Here is a 26,383-nt window from a genome sequence, read left to right as displayed (position 1 = left end):
TTCTGCACTGGTGTGGAATGAACCCTGACTCTGCTCCCAGCATTCCCACCCCAGGAGGAGCATGAGGTGGGGATGGGAAGCTGATTGCTAAAGGAAGAGGTTTCCTTTCACTGACAGCAAGGGATGCTGCTCTGGTGCACTGAGGACAGCATCAGCTAGCCAAATATTTCAAGGGCTTTGAAGAGAAAATATTACTGCAGGTCAGAAGAACTGTACTGGAGGGAGAAGACCTTTTAAATCCAGTGTGGGAATGCTGCTGTGTGCAGCAATGGGTTCAAATCACTGCCATATTCAGGCAGGCTTAGTGACCTTCACAGCTATGCCTGCAAGTTGCTACACGCTGTCGGGATGATGCTGTAAGTAAAAGCCAGGAGCAGTAGGAAATGGACTGCTAAGTGTCTCATTAAGTTCTATTAAAGGGGCTAACCGCTCTCCTTGGATCGACTGTCAGATGGAAAACATCTGCTTTACTTAATGATTCCTACTGATGCTATTCAGATCCCAGGAAGTTTGAAATATTGCCCCTTCTGCACTTAGAGCACATTTCCCTATTAAGAATGGAGCAGTTCTTTTTATAGTAAAGTGGGAGATTTGCAATAACCCCTGTAACTCAATGGTAGGGAAGATCTCCAGGGCTTGATTAACTTCTTCATTGCAAAAATCAATCTTAGGAAGAAAAAACCAAAATCTCAACTCATACAGTGGTTTCCCTGGGTTTGCCTTCTCTTAGTCCAACCCACAGCTCATCACCAGAAGGCTGCAAGATGTGTCCTGGGGCTCAATGTACAGAAATGGAGCCAGTTCTGATTATCACCAGGGGAATAAAGGACAGCTTCACAGAATTACTTACAAAGACGCTGACCTGGAAGAGCGAGTCTCATATGCACAGGCAAACACTTTCAGGGAGGTTGTAACTTAGTCCTTATCACTTTTGGACATAAAAAGTAAATGCTTTTACCAGCTAATGGTGCAGAAAAATGCATGACTGGTTCCTGGAACCACAACAATGTGTTCAGGAGCAGTGAGACAGAAAATGAAATGCCCAATAAGCATATGTTGTTTTTAATAAAGAATGATTTAGTGCTAAGAGGACCACACTGTTTCCAAGGTTGCTTTGCAATAGCATAATGAGGGGGGGACCCAGCACCCTTGGGATGCCTCACTGTGTCCCATCCATCACCAAGTGCAGCATCACCTCAGGGTTCTCCTCCTGTGCATCCTATCCCATGCTGCAAAACAGGGCTGATATCCTCTTTTGCTGCCTTCCCTACTTGAACCCTTCAGCTCTCCCAAGTCCTACAAGGCCATACCAAATTCAGTGCTTGATGTACTTTCTGGGTATTTAGGACTAAGAATATTTGGTCAGAACTGAGATTTGGAAAGACAATTTTGTTCTGGCCTCACATTAACTGTTCATTTATTACACTGTAAGATCAGCTCCGTGTTATCAATATTCAGAGCTCTGATCCACCGAGGCGTACCGCAGACTGACAGTAATTCATTCTGTGGAGCGGCTGGAATGAGACTGGAGGAGAAGCAGGACCATCCAGGTGGCTTTCCGAGTACAAGCACAATGAATCAGCCACGAGGATTTTAAAAGCCTTTCTGCAAAACTGTGGAAAAGGGAGGGAAATTGGCCCTAACCCTGGGAGGCAAAGAGCAACGTGTCCGTGAGACAGACCTTTCATGACAGCCATCCTAAGCAGGGTCTAAAAACACCTTGTTTACAGGCTGCAGCTGAAACAAACAACATCACCCGTCTTCCTACAGCAAAACCTTGGTACACCCTGCTCATGGCACCCTTCCTGTAACACCACATCTCAGCACAAAGAGATTAAATCAGTGGGCAGCCATGGTCACCCCCAGGCAGTCTGGATATAAGACTGCATTTCATTCTTCTGCCTCAAATAGGTGCATAAGCTTACTCTTAGGTGCAAACCATAAGCGATGTCTAGCGTCAAAATCAGTTCTCGTGGCAAGCGAGACCTCAAATAGACCTGAGCAAACACAACAACTCCAGGAACCACCAAGTCATAAAGATGCTGCTTGTTCTGGTTCAATAACAACCTCTTTACGTTCTTCCCTGCAACAGAAATGCAATTTGTTCCTTCTTGGCTTCAAGAAATGCAAAGCTTGGGTGAAAGTTTGAATGGGAATGGGAATCCAGCTCCAGAGGGATCATTACTACTGAGCAAATGGGCTGAATGAACAGCAGAACACAAACAGCAACAAACAGGAAGGAGACGGAATTTACAGAGAAAAAACGTGTTGCCTCATTTAAATGAGCAAATCACCATTATTAAATTACCACCTTCTTTAGCTAGCGCTGAGCTGATTTAACCTCCACCAATGCTAACGCTCCAACGCTGAACACACTGCTAATGTGACAGGAATGAATATAGGCCTGTAATGAATGCTGGCTTTCTCTGAGCACTCACATCCAGCTGAGAAATGCTAATGCAATGTTTTTGCTTAACCCCGATGCTTGGACCCCACTTTTGAGAAGGCACAAAAGCAACTGCTGCTTTCTCAAAAGCAAGTCTCTGATAAGACATTGCAAGTTCCACACCATTTCCTGAAAGGGAGATAAGGACAGAGCTTGGACAACTCGCATCTTGGGCAACGATGACTCAGGGAATCTGTCTCTGGGTACAAAAAGCACAGATTCAGGTAAACTCATCAGCTGATATGGAAAAGTAATTCCAGTCCGGAGATGAAAAGTATTTTGAGGTCTCATAAAAACAGACAAGACAAAAAGCACTTAAAAATTCATATTGAATCTAGCTAGATCTTTGTCTTCCTTGATTTAAGGGCTAGACTCCTGCAGCTCAATAGGTCAGAACACAGGTCAGACAGTAGCACTTTGGGCTCTGAAAGTAGCATTACTTCTACAAGCTGCTGGATCATCGTTTGTGTGGTCGTGCCAAGGACCAGAGGGATGTCACCCATGCTGGCAACAACCCAGACCCACAGAGGGGTTTGCCTTGCTGGTTAGTGGTGCTGCATATGTGGTGGCTAGGACGTGCTGGGGACAATCTATGGGTTCCACTGCTCCCATGTAGAGAAGCCCTTGGGCCTGTCTGCTTTTGCCTTGGTGGGACCAGAGGGTCTGGGTGTACAGAGCTCTGCAAATATGGTTGCAGACTTGGAGACTCAGTGCCTGCCTTTACTGCAAGATTTAGCCAAGAAGCAGCTGATCTTGGGCGGTCTGGAGTACCATGAGCAGCATCACTGCACCTGGCTCTGTGGTTAAAAATAATAGCGAATTTCCTGAAGGTTTTAAGACTTTTTTATCACAAGTTACAAACGTTGAGACAAAAATCACTGAAAAAGTCTGAATTCTTGTTGATCATGGACTAACCTCTCAGTTATAAATGGATCCTTACCATCAAGTGTGACTTGGTTCAAGGGGAAGGCTTGATTGCGTACCTAATTTAGGTTGAAGGAAACAGGCTCTGTGCTAACCCTCTATTCTCATGTTTCGCACCAGTTTGACAATCTCTCTGCTCATGCTGATACTTTTCTCCTTGGTGTCAAGCCCCATGTAAAAATTGCTGGAAAATTTCAACATGTACCTTCAAGTTGAAGCAAATCTGCAGAGTGTGCATTTCCCCACAAAGAAAACCAGCCCCAAAATATCTGCCAGTGTTTCTACAGCAAAAGTGAGGCTGGAAACTTTAGGGAACACCTTCGTTTAGCTTAGTAGGAAAAGGAAATCAAGCAGGAAGATACTGAAAATCATCTCCGAGTTCAGTGATAGCAACTAGGATCTCAGCAGTGCCTGATGCTTCGTAACGCACCTATTCCCAGCCACCCAGTTGGTGGTTCTGTAGCATAAAGGGGCTATTAAAGAGTAATTCCTGCCTTTTGGAGGAGACTCACGTTTACAGGGGGTTGGAACTGGATGAGCTTTAAGGTCCCTTCCAACACAAAGCACTCCGTGGTTCTGGAAATGAGTACCCATGTTGCAGGGCTGTGGTTTGCTTCAGGGGCAGCACCCATGGTCCTGTCATTGCAGCAGAGGCATTATGGTGAGCACAATTGCTTGGTGCAATGCCCCAGACTGATGCTGCTGCGGGGACCTACGTGTGCAGTGGCAGCAGCTCTGTGAGAGAGCAGAGGACACAAAACCCTGCTGAGAGTTCCAGCACTCCCTCTTTGGCTCTCCTGTAGAGCTGCAAAGAATCTTGCAAGTGTCTCTTTTCAGCAATTCCAGCACTAACCTCAAATCCTGGTGGTGCTGCATTGGAAAGAAGAACTCATTCAAAATGAACGACTCATTTTCAGGTACACAAATGAAAAGCCAGATAAAGGATTTGCAAGTTTCTTTGGTGGGAGGATGCTATGCAATGGTCTTGCTGCCACGGACTGGTATAAGAAAGGGTCTACAATTTCCTGTGCAAAACTGCATTGCAGAGCAGAGGGACAAATATTCACATGCCCATAGCAGGGGGTTGGAACTGCATGATCTTAAGATCCTTTCCAACCCAAACCAGTCTGGGATTCTATGTGCACAGGGAGAAAATACACGTGTTCTGGGGAAGAACTATTTCCTCCAAGGGAAATTACTGAATGTTTAAAACCAATGAAGAAAGAAGACAGGAAGTATGGCCCTATTTATTCCTCATCACTCATGCCTACACTCACCTGGATCACCCATGCTTCAGTCCATGTGGCAAAGGGTTCACCTTCTAGTACATATAGTACATACAGGACATACTTCACCTTCTAGTACATATACTTTCCTCACCACTGGTTAATTCTCTCCCAACACTTCTCTTTCCCTAACTTTCTACATGCAAAAAAAGGCTTAAATTAATACTTTGCCCAGTCATACTTCAGGATAATTCAATCTCAGCTGTGAGGGATGGCTGTCTGATCTGTAATCTACTCGCCCTGGATCATATTGTATATTATTCTGTGTTCTTTCTTTCCCTATTTCTGCTGCTTTATTAATTCTTTCTCTCTCCTCCCTCTCTTACACTGCCTTTCCTCTTTGGTAATTCTCTGCTCAGTTTCCAGTCTAATTTTATCAGTGGATTTTTCCATGGCTCCTTTTTTTGGCCACTCAAAGAAAAGAACAAGCCGAATAATACCCCAGCCCTGTCAGACTTGCACACTTTGAAAGCTCACACACCTTTGCTGCCCATTCTAACTTATCTTTGTTAAACAAGCTCTCCTTGTGAATAAAAATGCTGGTGCTTAAATGATGCAGCTTCTTTCTCCCATAGATAATCACGTTCCTAAGCAGTTCATCCAAAGGCTTTGCAAAGGCAATTCCAGCACATCCTTCTACCTGGGAGAAAGGGACTGTTACTTCCCAGAGGCAAACACACTCTGATGCTGATTTAAACAGAGCTCATGGAACTGGGTGCTCTGCTGTGAATGGCTAAGGATCATTAGGGCTTACACCATGCAGGCTTCCTAGCAATGCTAATTTTAAAGTACCCAAAATACAGATGATGTGAGTTGAATATGTATGGCCTGCCACCCCCACTTCAATTACTTCAAGTAATTGGAAATGACTTTCTTTGTAATAAATGCCTATTCTGAGCAGAGTGTTTGGCAAAGAAAAGCCCTTCCAAGCCCGGGTGTCCTCTGAAGCAAGTGGGAGGAGAAACAGGTTTTCAAACCACTCCTTTTGTTCCCAAATGTGAAATGTGTGTTGTTATTTTTATCGTCACACACTTGCCGTTGGCTCCAGCAAGCTCCGAACCAGGCTTGTAGCGATGCTGGGAACAGGAGGGAGGGGGCGCTGGGAAGTAAATCTGTCCCCTCCGCTGGCAAAGAGAGGGATGTGATGGATTCCGGGGAGAAAGAAATGTAGTAAGGAAAATAGGGAGAAAAGTGGACGTGAAAAGAGGGGAAGTGACAGGAAGAAAGGAAAAGAGGTCGGTTGTAGTAAAAGTGAACAGGTTGTTTGTAAGATAGATGATATAAGAGAAGAGTGAGCCAGCGAAGTTAGGGAAAATCACGTGCAGTCTCTGGTATCAGCCTGGCAGAGGAAACAGCCTGTTCAGGAGGCGATAACTCACCCTTTGCTCCCCCTTGCAAGGAGAGGACCACACCAGTGAAGGGGTTTGTGTATAACCAACAGCCACAGCAGCTTTCTGCCCTGCAGCTGAGGATGCAGGGGGATGCAGGGCAGCGGGTACCCACAAATCCACCCCATGCCCATGCACACTGATAAGCAAAAGGCAGTAGGAGCCCATAGGATCTGAAGACCTGCTTGGAGTCCACCAAAGCCGGCATCCTGTCCTGTGGGGATGAGGAGAGCCCAGTCCACCTTTAATGTCACTGGTACAGGAGTTCTGCTCTCCACAGTGTGAGCAAGCCCTTAGACAACTTCACACACTTGGTATCTTCTTTCAACCGACTTTAGGCTTTCTCCTGAGTTAATGAGAAACAATTTCTGAGCTACTCATCTCAAAAGGAACCCTTCTTCAAAGCCCTTTCCAGGTGCTATGTGCAAATAGTAGCAGATCCAGGTTCCTTCTTTAGATCTCACTTCTGTGCATCTGAGGACTGCTTTTGGGAGCTGTTTCAAAGGCTGAAGTGTCAGCATCAGAAAGAAAAGAGGTGTGTGGGTGTGAAGTTACTAAATGCAAAACTGTCACTCTCCTTTCATTTACAACCCTGAATATGCATGCACACAAAAATGTAGGGCTTGTATTAAAGTTTTTACTCTTGGAGCAGAAAACATCAAGGAAAAGGAGACTAAAAAGATAAGACAAGGCTGTGCAGGTTGGAATTCTCTCTCAACTAATCTTTTCTTTATCATCAACAGTGATTTCTGTTAATGAACCCTGCCCTACCTTGAATTGGATTGTCTTTTATCATCTCAGGGAAGGGCACTGTCAGCAGGCAGACACTCTTGTGTTGCTGACTGGTCAATGACAGTAACAAACAGCAGATGGATTTTTTCGTCTCTTACCCAGATAAAAGCTGTGCAGAGAACTATTGATGCCCAAACCAGAAGAGTTGTAGCTTAAAAAGCACCTGAGGGTAACAGTGGGGATTGTGAGGTGTCTGGGGGCTCGCACTAAAGGAGGCTGCCTGGGTTCTGCCTTGGGGTGGGAAAGGTACCCAAGCGCTGGCACAGTGACAACTGGGAGAGCGGTGTTTAGTGATCTACTGACCTCATGCACATAGCAGGAGTCCTGTGCTATGGGAATGAGGATACACACGTGTGTCTTGGACACTCAGTGCCCTCACCAGCCTTTCATAATGCAGAATCTTTGGGAATACACACTGCTGCTCTTCAGGCAAATTCATTCCTTACCATAGCTTGTGCTAGCCAAGAAGGGTGAAAAATCTACCCCATCTGATGGGAAACCTCCTCAATTCTGCACCTCGGCCACCCCAGACTGTGTCTGAACATGAACTCTGCTGCCCGCTTGTGGCTTGGGCACATCACCAGACCAGAGAAATTGCCTGTCCACCAGCTCAGCAGGACATTTGCTAATGCCACCCAGGACACCTCAGATGCCAGGCACCATCACCACGTTGCCATGATGCTCTGTGATAGCTGAGGCTCACTGAGCTGCTAGAACACTTACATCCTTAGATCTAAATGGCAAAGAGCAGTGGAGCAGAGGTAAAACATCAAGGGTGGAATACATCTTTGATAGACAATCACAATGTTTAAATGGAACCTACTACTGTGATAGTTGCATTTACTCAAACTCCTAGCACTCTGCTGAGCTTCTACACTTGGAGGAACTCTCCAAAGAGTAAGGTGTTGAGCCTACCAAAGCCAGTGCTAAGCAAACTGTGTTTGTGCACCTTGATGAATTAGGTTAGTGCACATGGGTTAGCAAAGACACACTTGCTACAACCAACAGAGTAACGGTATCATCCAGATCCCTGAAAGACAAAATATACAGGGGGTAAATGGTTCCATTTTTCTACCCTGCAGCATTGTGCATTATGAAAGGATTCCTTAGATGAGATTTTCCAGTATAATGCAATAAGCTACAGGTGGGTGATGAAAATTAATGAGAATGTCTTTTCTTTCCCAAAGAACTATGGTACTTTGATTGATCTGCTGGGTTTAAAGGACAAGCTAAGCATTTAAAATATACACACACAAGTACATGCTTTCCCACTTCCCATCCTGGAAACAGAAATGCTGCAGGTTGATGCTGCACTATCAGCTCTCTGCTTGTAGGACCAGAGCTACAGCTAGCAAGATAAAGCACACAAATTGACTCAGGAATGCTTTTATGATGAAAATCCTCTCCTGTCTTACAACAAATTTTCCCTTATGCATGGCATTTAGCCTTTTAAGTAACGGTGAATATTACTAACGTGTTCCTTTGATTACGGACCTTGGTTTTTTGCCACCTTTGCCCACTGCAAGCAACAACACAGTTAAGTGGAGCTGTGGCACACCACACAGCCAAAGGAGTGAACAACTGCCAAATCTATCAGCTTGCTGGATGCAGAGTGCTTCTGAAATACTGTTGTACAATAGGTAACATAGCTAAGAACACCAGTTTACTGCACTCCTGGCCTCTGGACAAACTCAGTATGTCAAGGAGGCTTCTCTGACTCTTCTTCCCATAAGAAACTGCCATGGACATTGGTTATATCCTCAGTGGTACCCAATACATCAGAGATAACCAATAGCCTTAACAACTAAACAACTGGGCCTTTAAGATAGGCATTTTCACAAGCAGTGAACAGAGCTTCTTATTCCAGGGGTTGGATTCTCTAGTGTTAAGAAAAACACTGTTAATGGTTCCCAACCTGAGCACATTCCTGCTTCCCCGTCGGCTTCCCTTGGGTTTGATGAGAGTTGAGCTATGCTGTAATGTTCCTTTCCTTAGGCCATGAGCAGGCCAGCTCTCTCTTCCTTACCCTGCTGCTTCATTTCATGATGTAATATATGTTATCAGAAGAGTCAGATATACCATCAGATGATCTTAAGGTCCTTTCCAACCCAAACCATACTATGATTCTATGACCAAGCAGGCACACCCAGACACAGTACACACACTTAAGGAAACAGTGCAACGTTGTCCTGATGTACTTCTCTCTGATAAATTTAGTCAAGAAATAAATGTAAATGAAATTCTCCCAAACACCTTACTTGCTTCCCAGCAGCCTGCTGCTATGCCACAGTAGCTGTATTAACTTCCAAGGAAAAAGAAATAGGAAATAAAGAAAATAAAAGATGAAACGAGGATGCAGAAGTTTTTTAACTGGCTGTTACCTGTGCCTATATAAAGCCACAACTTTTGAGTCACCGTGGTTTCTAAATCATCTGCAATTTCTTTCTATACTGATTATTAAATGCATGCACTCTCCAAGGCCCTACAAAAGACACTTCACTGTAGTGCTGCACTGAGAAAATCACAATACATCATCTGTTTGTAACAGGATTCATTACAGCCGAACTGTTGCACTCTCCACATAGTGTCTCTAAGATTTTTCTTATGCAACACTTCATAGGAAAAGTGCCTTACTTAATAGGAGGAAAGTGCACAAACAGGTGAATCTGAATTTATATCCCACCAGATGTCCTTGAGGTCCTATCACCAACCCCAGTGCTAAAATAAAAGCAATGATTGCTGAGATTTCAGCAAGATGTACTGCTTGCTGCCAGTTAGATCTTCCTGAATTTGTTACACAGAACTTGGAGGAGAGTCAGCTGAAGGAACAGAGAAGCTGTGAACCAAACCAAGCAAGCACAATGTTCAAAAGACGAAGAAATACCTATAGGTTTTCAGCTACTACCCACCTTCTTTGCACTGGGGAGCACTGGATGTGAGTCTCCAATCCTCCCTAGTCCCTATATGCCTGATCTCAATCAGTCTTCTTGACTGTGCCAGATAGATGGGGGCAGAGATCGGACTCAGATCCTACTCACAGAAAGAAAAGGAAATCAATAGGCAGAGGAAAGGAGCTGGTGGAGAAGGGCAAGCCTCATCTCCTTCCAAAAGCTTGCAAGCACAGCCCTGCAAATGAAACTACCAGCATGAAAACCTGACCTTGCTGGAGTTAGCAATGGCTTTGACACTGAGGGGCCATAGCTCGGCCAAGCACCAGCCTTCTGCGCACTGTGGTCCCAGTGATTCATGTTCAGAGGTTTAAAAAGCAGGAGACATGAAAGCATTACTACTGCTCTTATCTTTTCCCCAGGATGCAACGAAACCGAACAGGAAGAGTTCAGCTATTTTTTACCATTTCTCTCTCTCCTACAAGACCTGTGTGTACTCAAGTGCATGAGAACTGAGGTGGCCCATGGACATTTGGGGCTTGCCTTCACTCAGCACAGAGAAGATTGCCTAGCTGAAGTATTTAGCTCTTAACTGTAAGATCTTTCTCCACCTCTGTTTTCAATAGCACCTGAGCAGCTGAGAAATCAGGTTTCGATGCAAGCTGATTTCTGAGCTGGTTGCATTATATCATTACACATGATGTAAACCTGTATATAGCTATTTCATCAGTTTGGGGAAGGGGCTAAAGACACTGAAATTTCCTTCATTGGAAGCCTCTGTGAGAAAAGGTCAGGACTCAGCATGAACCCTTCATCATTGCATTTTGGTTAGATCCCACCTCACCCTCCTCTGCAGCAAGGCCTCTCTAGAAACAGGCATGAATTAGAGCAGCCTGCCTCACACCTGTCCTGTGTAGAATCATAGAATCCCAGACTGGTTTGGGTTACTTATTATTTACTGCTAATATCCCAATTAACAAATAGAGCTTGATCATAAGCCCAGCTTTCTCATATCTCCTGAGCAGACATGGTAGCTTCTCATATGTGATGGGCTTGAAAACGCTTTCAAGGAGGTACTGGTATTATCAGGAGACTGCTGGCCTGCATGCACATAACATTTCAAGTAGAATGCTCCACTTCCAGCTAGCCATAGCAAAGCATTATTCACACCCAGTCTTTCAGAGATGATGCAATTAGCCTTAGGGGCATGATTACCTCCTCCTAAGTCTTATACACCAATGTGAGCAACAGACTAATATCTTGCACCAGTAGAAGGTGTTTAGGAAGGGTTGAACGAGTCGGTAAGAACAAATAAATCATGAGTGGAAATTAAATTCATGCTATGATGTTAAAACACAGAGCTAGCTTTGTGGTATTCCTTATGACAGGTATGTTCCTTAGCATTCTATTAAGAAACTAAGTGGCTGTAGCATCAGGATGGTACTGATGCAAAAATGTTATTTCAGAAGACTTTTCCCAAGGAAATAAAACTTTATCAGGATTTCAGGACCTTGAATATTAGAGAGAAAATTTACTGTAGCTTTTTGAACCCATATGTCAGGAAGGTGCAAGGAAAATATCTGTTTCTGAATTAATTAATATAAACTCACAAAACTCTACTTTGAGAGCAATTTGGGCTATTTACATATCCCCTGTATTTCTTGCTGTCCTACCTCCAGCTTCAAGTGCTTTGATTTCAGTTTAAGAAGTACACGACCTGTAAAACCTCACGGGACTCCTACCAACAGGGCTTTCAAAACGCCAAAACAGCAGCCAAAGGACCAAACTCTTCCTAATGCACGTGGCCCTGCTGCAGCTGGCACAATGATGTGGAAGGTACAACCTGAATGGGTGCAAGGCACTGGGAACTCAGTTCTAAGTTACTCAACATTGGCTTTGAGGTAGAGTAGAGATGTTTGGATTTGTCCTTACTGTAGCAATCTCCAAAGAGATCAGTCTAATGACAACTTGATTTTACCATCATTGCTTGACTCAGTAAAAAGCACAGATTGAATAATTGCTATATCAAAAAGTAAAGGCCGTAACTATCACAATTACCCATGTTAACTCCAATTGTTTCGTAAGAGAAGCAGCTGCTGTTTAGAAGATTGTCAGAGCCAGAGGGAAACAAAACAGCTCAACAACAGAAAGCCTGGTATTAAATGAGAGGGAAAAAAGAAATCACTTGCCTTCTTTCACTGTCATTCCTGTGATAATAAAATGAAGGGCTGCAAGTGCAGAGGGTTTGCTGTTGGGTAGCAAATGAAGCTTCATCAGATGATTCACAGCCAAGCCAGGGCGACTGGACTCGTCTTCTCAGTTAACAGCACGAAAGGAGCTTGGTTTCCTTAGTACAGCTATTGCCAAGCCACTTGCAAATCAAGACTTCCTTCTTAGCTGAAAATGTCAAGATCTTCAGGGATTCACCATGGGGAAATTACTGTAAGGCCTCTAAACACAGCACTGGTTAGGCTCTGTGATGGAGATGATGCATAAACACGTGTGTTTAGTGCTACCAGATCGATGCTGTTCAGGAAGATACATCATCAGTGCAATGGCTATTGGTTGATGAGCAGGGAATATGCTCTGCTTGTCACTGCTCTGAACATAGTTTTGTGAAGAAAAGCATTATTTGTAATTGAGTTCTAAGAGCTACAAGTTATTTACAATGCCATTCTGGTATTGCTCCTACAAGTATAATTAAAGGAAATCTAAACTGTTAATGCAATGCTTAGAGAGTACAGGTGTTTTTTTGGCCTCTCACTGATTAGAAATGTAAATTTAGGAAACAATTAACTAATGTGGTAGAAACCAACAATTTGCATGAAGCTCTTCCAGGTCTTTTCTATCACAGCTGCAATAATTTCCCCAAGGAAAAGCCTAAGGAAGTCTGTGCTGAACTGTGCCCATGGAGCAAGATCCCATTGTCTAAATACCCATTAAATCTTTGTTTCACACAGATGCAGCTAAAGCACAAATTAAAGTCAAGAGCTTCAAAAGTAGGGGAATGAAATTGGCTCCAGTTTCATGATGCCCAACAGTGGTAACATAAACTCAGTCATCCCCGCTTACCCATGGCATCAGGCATGCAAGAAAATATGCTGTACTGACGAACCTTATCGCGATGCTCCTAGTGTTGTGATAGCACTGCAGAAAGAGCCTCCTGCTAATGTTCCCCCCACCTGGAGAACCAGGGGCTTTCACATGGGTCTGCCAGAAAATTTTAAGTGTTAAAGCAAATTTGAGGCATTTGGAGAGAGGAATTATTTGTGCACAACACAACACCTGGTTCTGCACTTACTGAATTATTCCATAGGAAGGCATTAGTCCAGCTCCAAATGAAGCCCTGGACATTCTGTTCCAGGGAAGGCTCCAAGCCAAGAAATCAAATCTTGCCCATGATACCAAGCAAACCCTCTGGGCATCCAGAACTGAAGTCTGCTGCTCTCCCTATTCCTGATGACCGTTCCAGGCTTTGAGATATGTCTCCAGGCAAGCCGGGATTTATTTTAGTCATTAAGCTTCATTGGCCTCCTAAATGCTCTGTTCATTTTTTAATCAGAGAGAAATTTCATATTGCAAATCAATGGCTGCCTTGTCCAGATCCTTAAAATCTTCCTCCGATAAATTAATTCACCCTCTGGCAGGCAGTCAATGAAACTGCTTGCTTGAGTAAGGATTACTTACATGAGCAAAGGGCTTGCAATATCAAGCCCATTAAACTCTTAGTTCATCAGGTAAAGGGAACAGATCTGCACTTTGTATTGTGTCTATTCCACTTATTAGAACTTCTTTGGCTTTTTGCTCTGTTTCAGACCATTCACTTATTTACTCTGAGCTTATTGTGCCTTCTGTCAGCATCAATATGGCTCAGCTGGCAGCAGATGACTCTCTAGATCTGAGCACACTGGTGTGAAGTAACAAGAATGGTATGAGAATTGATGGGAACTTTTGCCTAAAACCTGAACTGAAACGTTCAGATTGATGAAAGCCTGATTTTGATTTGTGTACAAGTTCCACAAGGCAGCCTCATGTGAAAAATACTTAATATATACTTAAATACTGGTCTTCCAGTTCAGTTGGAGGCTGTGAGTAATACTAGGGTGAGGAACAGAGCACTCTTTCCAGTTTGCTAGACCTATTTTGTTATAACATGAGGTTTTGGAGCTGTCATTTGAGGAAACATGCCCTCACAAGTCTTTTGAGGTTTGCCCATTCCCAGTCAGCTCAAATGCAAGGTCCCACCAATACTTGGGTTCACTAGGAGCACTGCTACTCATAATGGGACTTTCTAACATCTGAAATACCCTGGGGATGAGGAGGAAGGGCCTAAATTGACTCCCCCATTAATCTGCAAAGCCATCAGAGTAAGGGAAGGAGAACAGCGCTTTACGAAGGAGCCAGCCTCTTGTGCTGTGCGTCTGGAACTGATGCTCTGATTTTTAGATACCTCCTGAGGCTTTAAATAAACAGAGCTGCACTTCACCAATTATCATGCCTGTTTTGCTGAGCTCCCCAGTGGATTTCATTTTAGAAGAGCCATGCAGCTCAATATTCAGTGCTGTCTGGGTAAAACGACAACAATGAAAAACAATGTGATAGCACCTGTGGCATCCTCAGAACATGAAATATGAAAGGTCTCATCAGTTCAATTATTTAAACCATCCCATCTGCTGGTAAAAGCTCTTATATTGGAGTCCAAAGACTCCCTAATCCATTCTGTATTTTGCATCCCTTTGTTAACCCTAATGAAAGTACTTCAGTATGGAAATGCAAGTTTCTTGATGCAATTTTGATTCAACAGACTTGTTTTGTTTCCTAGTCCCTTTTTAGATTTTCCATCCAGGAATTCAGCAGGTCTAACTCCAAGAAGCAGCTTCTCTATGGAAATGTGAGCTTCTGAAGCCAAGGCTTCAAAGGTATAATCTAAATATGACAGCTTTTCTGCTTCCTTTATCCCAGCCTGGCTTCTGTACCACACACCACATTTATCCTGCTTTCTAGGACTCACACAGTTGTCTCTGGTTTCGGTATTGAGAAGTTATGCCAAGAGGATGGTGTTCAGGCTCTCTGTGACTGAAAGAACAGAGTTTCCTTTGGAAACCCCCTTCAGTTGTGCTGCACTTCCTAAAAGCAACCACAAAACTCGGAATCTTGGGGATAACGACCCCTTTTTCTCACCCGCTGGCTCGCCATTGGTTTTGCTTAGTAGGCTTTTCAGAAGATGCCTTTTGACTGGCAACGCTGCAAATGCCATGACAACTTTTACAGGCAAGCTGAGTTCTCAGTTTTTGCACCTCATCACTTGCAATGAAAGTCCTGTCAGGAAAAGGACGCTTTCAGTGGGTTTGCAAAGAGGTAAACGGCCAGGAAGCAGTAAACACTCCCCTTGAGGCTGCCAAGTAGGAACAGAGATGAATTTACTTCCTCTTAGCACTGTTGCAACTGCAGGGCTATATGAGGATAAAAAGACACCAAAATGTGTAGAATGAAGTCACTCCAGATACCCCCACATGACAGATCTGTCAATCTAACACTAGCCTGGATTGATGGATAGTCATTTTTGGGAACTGAACTGCCCTTTACTTACTTTTAGCACAGGAACTACCAAGTTTTGTTTGTCTTAGCACTGATGCAACAGCCAAAGCTCCAGGCCCTGCCCTGCACAACAACCGCACACATCAACAGGCATAGGAACATGCAGGAACAGGCACCCTTCCATCTCCTCATTCAGCTTTTCCTGCAGCCCATCCTCACCCCAGTCCCATACTCCCACCACAAATGCTTTTTTCCTTCATATCCTGAACCAGCGTTAACTAACACATTTGAGATTCCTCATCAAAGTAGCAAGGGCCTCCTGAAAACTAATCCATAAGGAAACATCAATAAGACGCAGCAAGAGGACTGACCAGCGAGGTCACATCTTCCTCAAGCCCCTGCAGATGCTTATGGGGGAGTATAAGAACAAGGGAATTTTATCCCAGTATAACACCTCCCCAGCCTCTGGTGAGCCATGATTTCAGGACATGCCTCAACCCTGGCAATGCTCAAGGCCAGGTTGGACGGGGCTTGGAGCAACCTGATCTAGTGGAAGGTGGCAGAGGGTTGGAACTGGACGAGCTTTAAGGTCCCTTCCAACCCAGACTATATTACTCTATGATTCTATCTGGAGTACAAAGGTTATTATATGTTCTATTCACAGAATCACAGACTGGTTTGGGAGCTCCCCAGCAGAACGGTGTGCTGAGCGGAAAGCACTTTCTGCAGATTTAATAGATGTGCTGAATCCTTGTGTTTTGCTGTCATCCTGGGTTAGTTTCTCCTCGAGTTCTGAGTTTGTTTTCCAGTACCAACCCACTCCTGTTGGTCTGGGGAGTCCTTGGAGACCGTCTTTGCTTGTTCCAGCGTCCTTGTTGAGATGTGCGTGTTCACATGGGCATTTTCAGCTGGCGGTGAGCGCCGTCTGGGTGAGCCATCTTGTCGGCAGGTTACAGTGTGAGTGTAACGAGGCAGAAGCGATGCTGAGTCACTGTGACAAGAGCTGCTCATTAGCTCAACCTGCAGCACGAGAGGGAGGGAAAGCCCTTCTGGGCAGCTGTAGGGGAGGCACGCAGCTTTCTAGAAGGGAAAGCGAGCGTAGGAAAGGAGCTGAGGTTTCATAATGGTATTTTCTATTCATTAAGGCACATTCTAAAACCACCAGGGTAAGTTTGGAAAGTGATTTTGCTCCTGAGCTTTACATTTTATATGTATCAGGGGAAAAAAAGCAACAGCTCAAAAATCCACCTCAATACTAATACACATCCAGGCACACACATCACCCTGCAGATACCTATGCCCCGGGTCACACCGTGGAGTACCCACACCAGGTTTAGGAGAGGAAAGTGGCACATTCCTTATTGGTTCTGCTGAATCACAGCAACGTAATCCCGTGTTTGGTGATCTGAATTACAATCCCCACTGAACACGCCGAGAACCTGGCAGTGCTCTTGTTCTCACACTTCGCAGCTCACACCGTCTGCTCTAGTTCTTATCTGCTTACAACTCCCGCTTGCCAAACATGCTTTGCAATGTGACGGTGGTGAGTTGTGAGTAGCTGGAAGCCCTGGAAGTCACTACTCCTTGTTTGATGGTGCACGGCTGAAAAGTGATGCTGGAAGCAAACGGTGTGTGATCAAGGTGCCAAAGCATCAAACTCTGGTCCAGCTCCAACTTACGCCAAGGCTCTTTTTTGGCATTATGATGGTTTTGGGTCAGTGTGAGCTCAGTGAGCAGTTCAATGGCCTGACAAACTGAGCCTTGTGAGCTACACTGGCATTTCAGCCACATTTCTGAGCTTCCTGAGACCCAAATTTCTGCTCTGAGCAACATCTGAAGTCTGAGCTTATAAAGACTTTCTGTCTTTCCACACAAGGACTTTGCCATTGATTACCAAATGACTAACAAGGAGAGTGGATGCACTTCTAGTCTTTTATCTACTTCACATGTATGTTATTTATCTCACAGGACATCAAAACTGTTCTTACACAAACACCAATTTCCCTGCTGATTTTTAACAGCCACTCTGTCAGGAAACCATTACACAGGCATCTAACTGCAGGTCTGTCAGGATCTGGGCAGTGCACTTCATGCTTAGGCTCTTCATATGAAGCCTTATCTTAGAAGGTGCTGAGTATCCTCAGCTCCCACCACCTGCAGCGAGGGATGGAAACACAGCAACACTTCTGTGGATTTCAGATGCCTGGGGGATGACTTGCAGAGAAAAGCAGCATAATAGCTCCAAGGCTTTCAGCTTCCTGAGTCTCCTACTAATCATCCCATGGGAGGGTGATGCTCTCCCTGCTTCTCTGCTGAAGACAGCAAGCAGTCTGTCTCCTGAAATCTGGAATAGCACTGATCTCGGCAGAGACAAACACCTGAAGGAAGCAGCATCCATCTCTCTGCCCCACCACTCAGCACCAGCACGTATCATTAGGAAAGACCTGCACATATGTCATTAAGGAAGACCTGATGCAGGGTACTGCTCCGGTTCTTCAGGAACCTGACTTCCAGGAGCATCTCACATCACAGAGCAGGGCCAGACAGGCACAGCAAGCTCAGGCAAGGCTGCTGATCCCTTCTGCACAGTCCCTCTCACAACTAAACCCCAAAACTCACGGTCAGATCCGCCATAATAGGCTGAGCCTGTGAACACAACCTAAAGAAGTACCTGTCTGGGCAGGGCAATCAGGAGCCTGCGATGCTGCATGGAGACCCAGCAAGCTTCTCCCACACTGGGCCCTGGCCAGCATCCTCAGGGATGCTGCAACACCACTGTTAAGATGCTGTAAAATGCACAGTACAACTGTGTGCAGCTGCTGAGGTTAGCTGCTGGCATAATTTAGAGCAGTGGCCGTGGTTGAAGGTGTCAGAAAACATTTATCAGTTCAGGCAGGTCCTGCAATGCCTGGGAACATCCTTAGAGCATGCAGTGGGAGCAGGCAGGGCTGTCAGCACAATGCCAGAGCTGCCTTCCTCACTGTGAGGATGTTGCACATTTATCCAGCACAGAGCAAGGTGTTGTGATGAAAAAAAAATGTGCTGCAGCTGGACTGAAGACCCCATCACTGAAGAGAATGAAGTACATTAAAGTATGGTCTGCATGGTAAAACATGATTTATACTGACATGCAAATTTAACCAGATGAAGCTTTTGATTATTTTCCCTATCTCTTGGTTTGTGCTATCTCCCTGAGGTGGAAAAATGCTCTTTGCCAGTAATTCATTATAAATGCCCCAGCCATTCCCATTAGCTACAGCAGGTCTCCACTGCACTGCTCAGTATTAAAATATGCACAAACTTCCCTTCTCTCCAAGTCGCCAAAACCAAGTTTTGAATCCATCTACGAATTTAATCACATTTCAGTTCTCTTGGCTATAATCCGTGTGTATGCTTCGTGCAAAGTTTACTTTATGTGCAGGTATCAGACTTATATATGCCAACCTATTTTACATACAGAAGACAATGTTAGCTGAATGCTCTCTTGGGGTAAATGATAGGTAAAATTCTGCACAGAGTATTATGTCAAAGTGCTCCTTAAACCCATTCTAACTCTGTGGCAAAAATAAGCCATGTACAAAAGCTCTATTAACTCATAAATAAGGGCCATCCTACAAGAGCCAACAAAGCAAGCATAAACAGCTCTGTCATGTAACATACTTCCCAATACCCATCCTACAAAAGGATAAATGCCCTGAATTTCCAGGTCGGAAGGGTGCAGGAGGGGACAGACAGGGTCCCACCACGTGTGGTCAAGGTAAAGGACTACTCTTACACAAGGGCTTTCTCTCCAACCTGGGAGCAGCTGTACACATACTCATGTGTGACACGGTTGTGGTTTACACTATTAAATCAAATGCTTTGGCAGATCACAGGAACCCAGAAAAAGACAAGACGGAAAACCAACACTCTTTACAAGCTGAGTTTCATGGCTCCTGAGACTGGCCAGAAGGATGCAATGAGCAGCACCAGTTCGTTCTAGTTTCTGAGAACGTATCCAGGCTAAACAAGCACTGAATTACATGGGCTGAAATGTTCTATAGGAGAAATCTGCATTTCACTGACAGTCATTGCATGATTTTAAAGACTGACATGATGGTTCATAGCAAATACACAGCTAGAAGTTCTCAGGCTGTCTTCTTCAAATCACTGTATTTTGAGTTATGCTTCAGCCGATGTGAAATTCAAGCAATACACTCAATTCATGTCACCCACATACATGTCTTCCCTTTAATGAACTGGTGCTCTGTGTCACTGTGAGCCTCCTCTGTCACATCACAATCACTTCAATGTGAAAGCAGTAGCTCTAGGACTGCATGCCTGACAAAGAGGTCCTTAAAATACTTTCCGCTTTTGTCCAAGACAACTGAAGACCACAAGGAATTCATGGGACGTGAACCCTGAAAACCTCAAGCGTAGCATATGTGGTGGTTCATAGAGAGAAAAATAAGCTAAACTAAAAGCCATCCCAAACTACCAAAGGTATTGGTACCTTTCATTTGAATACCAAATGATTCATTTTGCATTACGTAAGACAGCAGTGCCATAACACTGTTTAAGTCATCTTGCAGCAGCACGACACTGGTGTAAGAAGGGATGAATCAAACCCTGTGTTTTCATTTTAGACGGATGCTCAAGCATCAAACAGCGGGAAGAGCTATGGCTTCCAATAGCTCCTGACAGGATCCCTCCAAATAAAACAGTGAGGGTGGTGTTTGGCTTGGGAGGTGCAGCTGCACAAACTCCCATCCATTTTGGTAGGAAACTGGCTACATTAAACCACCAAACATTTCAAACGTGTGTTATTCTGTGATATGAAGACACGTTTTCCAGCCAATGTGAGAGGAGGCACTGCTCGGTGCAGGGTGAGACTGCAGGGAGGACCAAGGTCACTTCCCTTCCCTGAATCCAGGTCTTCTAACATGCTTCTATAACAAATGTAGACAATTATGTATTTATTTTAACATCATATCTCTGTTTTTTCTTAGCTCCGTTGATGCCTTATCCCCAAGGAGCTTTTATCATTACATTAAAGATCTTATTTTTGCTGTAACTGACAGATGCTGCAAACTATCTATAAACTCTGGCAGCCAAATACAGATATCTGTTCTCTGCAGATTTATTACACATCCCTGATCCCCTCATGGAGCAAATTCATCTCATCCTGGAGTACAGTCACTGGATCAGAAGCAAACCACACTGGAGACTAGTTCTGAGGTCAGATGCCTGAGTTCCTATCGTGGCAGACTGCGAGGAAGGAAGAGGCAAGGCCAAAGCTAGAGCTCAACAGATAGAATCATAGAATCATAGAATAGTTACGGTTGGAAAAGACCTTGAGATCATCAAGTTCCAACCCCCCTGTCATGGGCAGGGACACCTCACACTAAACCATGGCACCCAAGGCTCTGTGCAGCCTGGCCTTGAACACTGCCAGGGATGGAGCATTCACAGCTTCCCTGGGCAACCCATTCCAGTGCCTCACCACCCTCACAGTAAAGAATTTCTTCCTTAGATCCAATCTAAACTTCCCCGTTTAAGTTTTAACCTGTTACCCCTTGTCCTGTCACTACAGTCCCTAATAAATAGTCCATCACCAGCATCCCTTCAGATACTGGAAAGCTGTTATGAGGTCTCCCTGCAGCCTTCTCTTCTCCAGGCTGAACAGCCCCAACTTTCTCAGCCCATCTGGATCCACAGATATGATCCTTCCCAGTGAGGGTGCTGAGGCGCTGGCACAGGGTGCCCAGAGAAGCTGTGGCTGCCCCATCCCTGGCAGTGTTCAAGGCCAGGTTGGACACAGGGGCTTGAAGCAAGCTCTGGAAGGTGTCCCTGCCCGTGGCAGGGGTTGGAACTGGATGAGCTTTAAGGTCCCTTCCAACACAAACCAGTCTGGGGTTCTATGATATTCTCTGCCAACAACTCTAAAGGACTGTGGTCAGGACGTATTTTATAGGTATGAAGGACACTCAGAATCAACTAATTCAATTTTGTTGCTGCACAGCCTGAACCTAAAAAATACACCATAAGGAGCAAAACACAGGAATTCACAACAGTCGCTAAAATGAAATGAAACTGAGATTTAATATTGCAATTTAGTGCAAGATCCATGGAAATGGGACACCTGGTGTGTTACCCCTAATGTGCTTTCCTATGTGAGTATGGGAAAGCACTTAGCTGAGCCTCCATTTATCCTCCAATAAGCCAGATGTCTTATTTACCTATTTACCAGTGGGGTAATTGCCATGGACTTTAATGGCCTCCTTATCAGGCGCAGTGCTCTCAGGCTAAAAGGCTCTATCAAGTGCAAGGCACAGACAGTCGCATGGGGTGAGGAGCAGGGCTGGCATATCAGTAGGGTGTTTTTCAAACCATTTACCAAATGAATCCATAACCTTTGGCAATGCAATCTGAAGGAAGCGGCTCTGCACAGACACAAGCATGACTGAAGCGCTGGAGCGACAATAAAACCCAATGCAAGTGATCATGACATGGGCCACAATGTTCTCTCCCCTATTACATTGCATCATCAATGCTAATTTAATTTCTGTCTGGAAATGGTGTAACTATCTGTTATAGTTATCTACACTCTAAGTACATTTCTATTTTTCCCTATATCCTCGTGTCAGGAATTTGTCAGCATTTTGTGGCACTTTTGCTCCTGATTAATCCCATGTTACCATCTGTCTGCTCCTGACAAATCCCATTTGGGAACGCATCCTGTAAGGGCTTGGAAACCCTCAGGATGTGTAGATGGATGTCATTTCCTTGAGCTGATCTGCTCCCCAGACTCCTGATGGCATCCCTTGAGCAGGTGAGTGTTCAGATGGCATAAATCAGCTGAGCTCTCTCGGGACTCATTTACATCAACCAAGAATCCAGCCCAAAATATAGAGCTATTTCCTACACATCAGACTGACAGACTGTATCCCTTGCTGAAAGGATCATTATCAGCCAAAGAAGTGCTGGAAACACTTAAAAAATGGTGCTGGAACTGCAATTCTGGCAACCTTTTTTGCATAGCAAGTGAAGGAGGGGACGATGAGATGCTCCTCACCAGCCTTTGTCCATACCCTGGGTGCATTGACAGAGACATAAGTAAGGTTTTGCCTGACAAGCCTGTTTCTTACAATTATGTTAAAGGACAAAATAACCAAACCAGAAGATGCCAGACGATAAACTAAAGATTATTGACAACTTGTGTGGAAACTGCCTTTGGCAAAGTAGATCAGCATTAAATGCACATCCGTGTTTGTGAAGAGTATTTAGAAATAGAAACCTTGGACACACCAATGTGACAAAAGTCTGTCTAGGGCTGTGTCATGCCCAACAGAGCCAAGAAGAATGAAAGAATAATAGTAAGAAAATACAGCTGCCTAATGAAGGAACAAAAATTACCATTGTTACTAAGGGAAAAGAGAAGGATGTTACCAGTTAATTTTGCCATGGTATAAGCTATTAAGTTCATAGGTACTGAAGGATTCAAGGAAGGCACACTGCATGGTAACATATGAGACCATGTGAAGAACTATCCCTAATCAATGCAGATACCAAAAATTACAACCAAAGTGAACCTGTGAGCTCTGCCCAAGATGACTAACCACTCATAAAGCTAAAAGCTGGATCTAGTATAAACAAAAGTTATATTCTGCCTCTCCTCCTCACATCGAAGGATAGTAGCAATGACGCTTCATTCTCTCTGTGGTCCCTTTGACTTCAGGATCAGGAACGCAGCTGAGGATGCTAATGGAAATGAAACCGCACAGTGCAAAGGGACATTCGCAGTGCAAATGTAAATGACACTGTGCAGCCATAGGACCATGACTACATGGGATTAAGGGGACTTGGCATGATCCGACTGCGTGGCTACAGCCCTGCAAACACATCTGTGGATTAACTGCCCTAAGTAAATAGCCAGAGTAAAAAGAAAAGCAGAGTTTGATGCTGTTCACTGAAATCTTGTCCTGCAGCACACCCGGCTCTGCTTTGCTTTTGCTCTGGCAGAGGCAAGAGGAAAAATATGCAAAGCTTCCCCTTGGATTGCAAAACAAATGAGAGATTTCAATAAGTTTACTTAATTGCTATCAGTATTAAAGGCACCTTAAGGGGATCAGTCATAGAAGAGCATAATTTCTAGTAGATAATAAATTGCATTTTCCTCTATTTACCATCCTGGGAAAAATCTGTTCAAGACATTATAATTAGAACTCCTGAACATTGTTCAACTAAAGGTTTTTAATTGGAAAATAGTCTATTTTTTAAAATATCCTTTTTCTTTTTCCCCTAAAAATACTGTTTGCTCTCTTGAGAGATGCCATCAAAATTATTCGGTCATTCTTCGTCAGAACTGCTAATCAAACCTTTCTTTACTCATCGAGCAACTTGAAGCCGTTAAGATTTTCACACCTAATTCCATTTCTGAGTCAAACAGCAAAAAAAATTACTTTAATCCTGCATATTAATAGTGATAAAGATTATATTGGAAGATATGGAAGTGTTCAAGCATGTGGGGGATTCAACAAGTTGTCCCTTTCCCTCCGTACCCTGCACTGATTAGCTCCATCAGTCTCAGTGGCCATGAGAAAGCATCTTTTCTGTCTGGGGTTTTTCTGTTGTGGGGTTTTTTATTCATTTCCCACTTTGGGATCATTAGTTTATATCAAACGGGTGCAGTCTGATTTTGTGCATCCGTATGGATTCATAGAAAACAAGACTATCACCAGTATAATGAATTTGCAGTTAAATCTCATGTCTATAGGTTATAAGCAGATTCCTTGGAACAGAAAATGAGTAACTCATAAGCTCTTACCGTAATTCTAGTGAGAAGAAAATGAAAAGTGTTTACTTACTGATGTATATAGGTATCCTTCACTGTTCATTGCCAGATACAATTTCGTTTGAACCCCCTGAATCGCCACCACTCGTAAACCCACAGGTATGAGGTTAAACAAAGCTAGGAGAGAAAGGAGACGGAGAGCAAAATTAATCCTTTAGAGGATGCAGAGTAAATAGAGAATTAGACCATAATTACCAGAACCAGATAAAAAATGCCCATTAAAGCGTATATTAATTTTAGTGGGTGCTGTAGAATATTGCTATTATTGTGTCCTTCTGCAGCAATTTCCACCAATAGCTCCTAAATTATCTACAGAAGTTACCAACGTAACTCCCCTGTTCTGATGGTGAACTGGAGGCACTGAGAACTAAAAGGACTCACCTGCCTCGTGAGTGGAATCCAGCTGAATTAAACACACTTACTTTGGGATTTTGTGGCTTCCTTCTCTTTTAAGTCAGTGCAGAAATAATGTAATTCAAACACAAAGTTTTTTCAAGATGATCAAAACTTTCTTTCTTTTTTGCAAATTCAGATCAAATTCAGTAAACATTTTTGACCAAAAGGAGCAAAATGAAGTGCAGGAAAGTTAAAAACCTTCATTAACATCTCAAAAAGTTTCCACTCAGAACTCATTGGGCTTTTTTTTTCTCTCTTTGAGAGGAGAATGGGTTTGAAAAAGCGGAGTTCAATAACTTTCAAATGAAATAAAATGACAGCGTATTCTTTAGCTCAAGCCCTAAATCTGTGCTTTCAATTTGAGCTGCTCCCAATGTTCTGCTTGCGTTTCTGCTTGTACACATGCTAATAGTGGCAGTATTTATAAGCAGAGCTATGTCTCTTCAAAACTGAAGATTCCGGTTTGTGAAGAGGCAAATTAAATAAGAAATAAGGAAAGAAAAGCAAAGCTCTGCCATAGCTTAGATTCATGGATACATTAAAATCAAACACAAGTAATACGAGTGGAATCCAGCACTCCGTGTTCAACAGTAAAGACTAAAAATAAAGGGAGTTAAGGAAATGTTCAAGAACTGTTCACATAACCCAAAGCATCTCCTTCCAGTCTGTTGTAGAAATGCAGAGACGGGATGAGATAATGCCAAGCTGGCTCTTATTTCCAATGGTTTATTACTTGGCTGGAAACCTCGGGTCTGCTTCAGGCTGAGAGGTAGCATTTATGGTCACTGTCTGAGGCCAATTTAAAACTGAATTATGGAATTGAAATATTTGTATTCATTTCAAAAGAATAAGCTAAGAATGATGAGCCATTTTAAATTCCTTTCTCAGCCTGACAACCCCCAAATGGTCATACTTAATTCAATGCAAACTTGCAGCTTGGCAGCATTTACTACAGAACCTAAATTCTGGGTGTGGGGTTGTCAAGAGCATGTCGAAAAAGGTGAGAGCAAATGCACACATGCCCTACTTTGATAAAGGCATGGTCAGAAGTTAACACTGGGCATTGGGGATGAAGGACTAATGCTGGTACAAAGAGCCCCTGTTCCAGCTCTGCAATCTGAGCATCTCAGTCCAAGGCTCAGTGAAGAAGGAGTGCCATAGGTGCCATAGGCTTAGGGTTGGCCCACTGTGATTTACAGCTACTCTGCTCTGAGTTTGGGGCCTTTGAGCATTGAATTTCTACAATGGTGACATATAGCAGAGCAGGTAGAAATATCCAGTTAATAAATAATGTGGGAGATCATAAAATCATACCTCTGTTGGGTTTTTTCCCCCTCATACACGAGCATACATGCAGACACAAACACAGATACATGCAGCCCCTCCTCACGCTTGCCTCAAGCAACACAAATGGCTTTCTCTTCACTATAAAAAATAAATCTTCTAGTTTTGTGCACTTTCTGGCAAACAAAACTTAGATTTTCAGTGAGTGGAATGCTGAGGGAAATGGATTTCTCATCCATTCGATTAAGTGCTTGAATTTATTTGGGGGAGAAGATATTCCCTGCCTGACTCAGTAAATATTCCCCTGGAGAGTCCTTTTTTTGCAGTTCAACCCCCAAAAGCAGCACTGGATCTCTGTGTAGGCAAGAGAGCCCAATTTAAAGCTCAGTATACAGGCAGAACCTGGAGGTCTCTTTTAAAAGGTGCTTTCTTAATGGCGTGTGTATGAGTTGGGTATTTTCAGCACAAGGGTAGAAGTACAGGCTCCACTCTAAATAGTGCTACGACCAGCTGAGGACAGGGCAAAGCCTGGGACAGTGGAGAAGATAGAGCTCACAAGGCAGAGAGACTGGTTTTAGTGAGCGATCCCTGTGCTCTGCCTGGCAAAG

General features: G+C 43.9%; 1 protein-coding gene across 3 annotated transcripts in view; it reads right to left on the bottom strand.

Moving 5' to 3' along the window:
- FGF13 (fibroblast growth factor 13) overlaps positions 1-26,383 on the bottom strand; it is a gene marked incomplete at both ends in the record, with an annotated part of 244,521 nt that overhangs the window by 23,926 nt on the left and 194,212 nt on the right. For all 3 annotated transcript variants that reach the window (XM_080624792.1, XM_080624794.1, XM_080624793.1), the window contains one exon: positions 24,109-24,212. In XM_080624792.1, the coding sequence (XP_080480918.1) occupies positions 24,109-24,212 (104 nt within the window). The remainder of the gene's footprint in view (positions 1-24,108; positions 24,213-26,383) is intronic.

Source organism: Psittacula echo (genome assembly GCF_963264785.1).
Source record: "Psittacula echo genome assembly, chromosome: 8".
Classification (NCBI taxonomy): domain Eukaryota; kingdom Metazoa; phylum Chordata; class Aves; order Psittaciformes; family Psittacidae; genus Psittacula; species Psittacula echo.
This window is presented reverse-complemented; position numbering and strand designations above follow the sequence as displayed.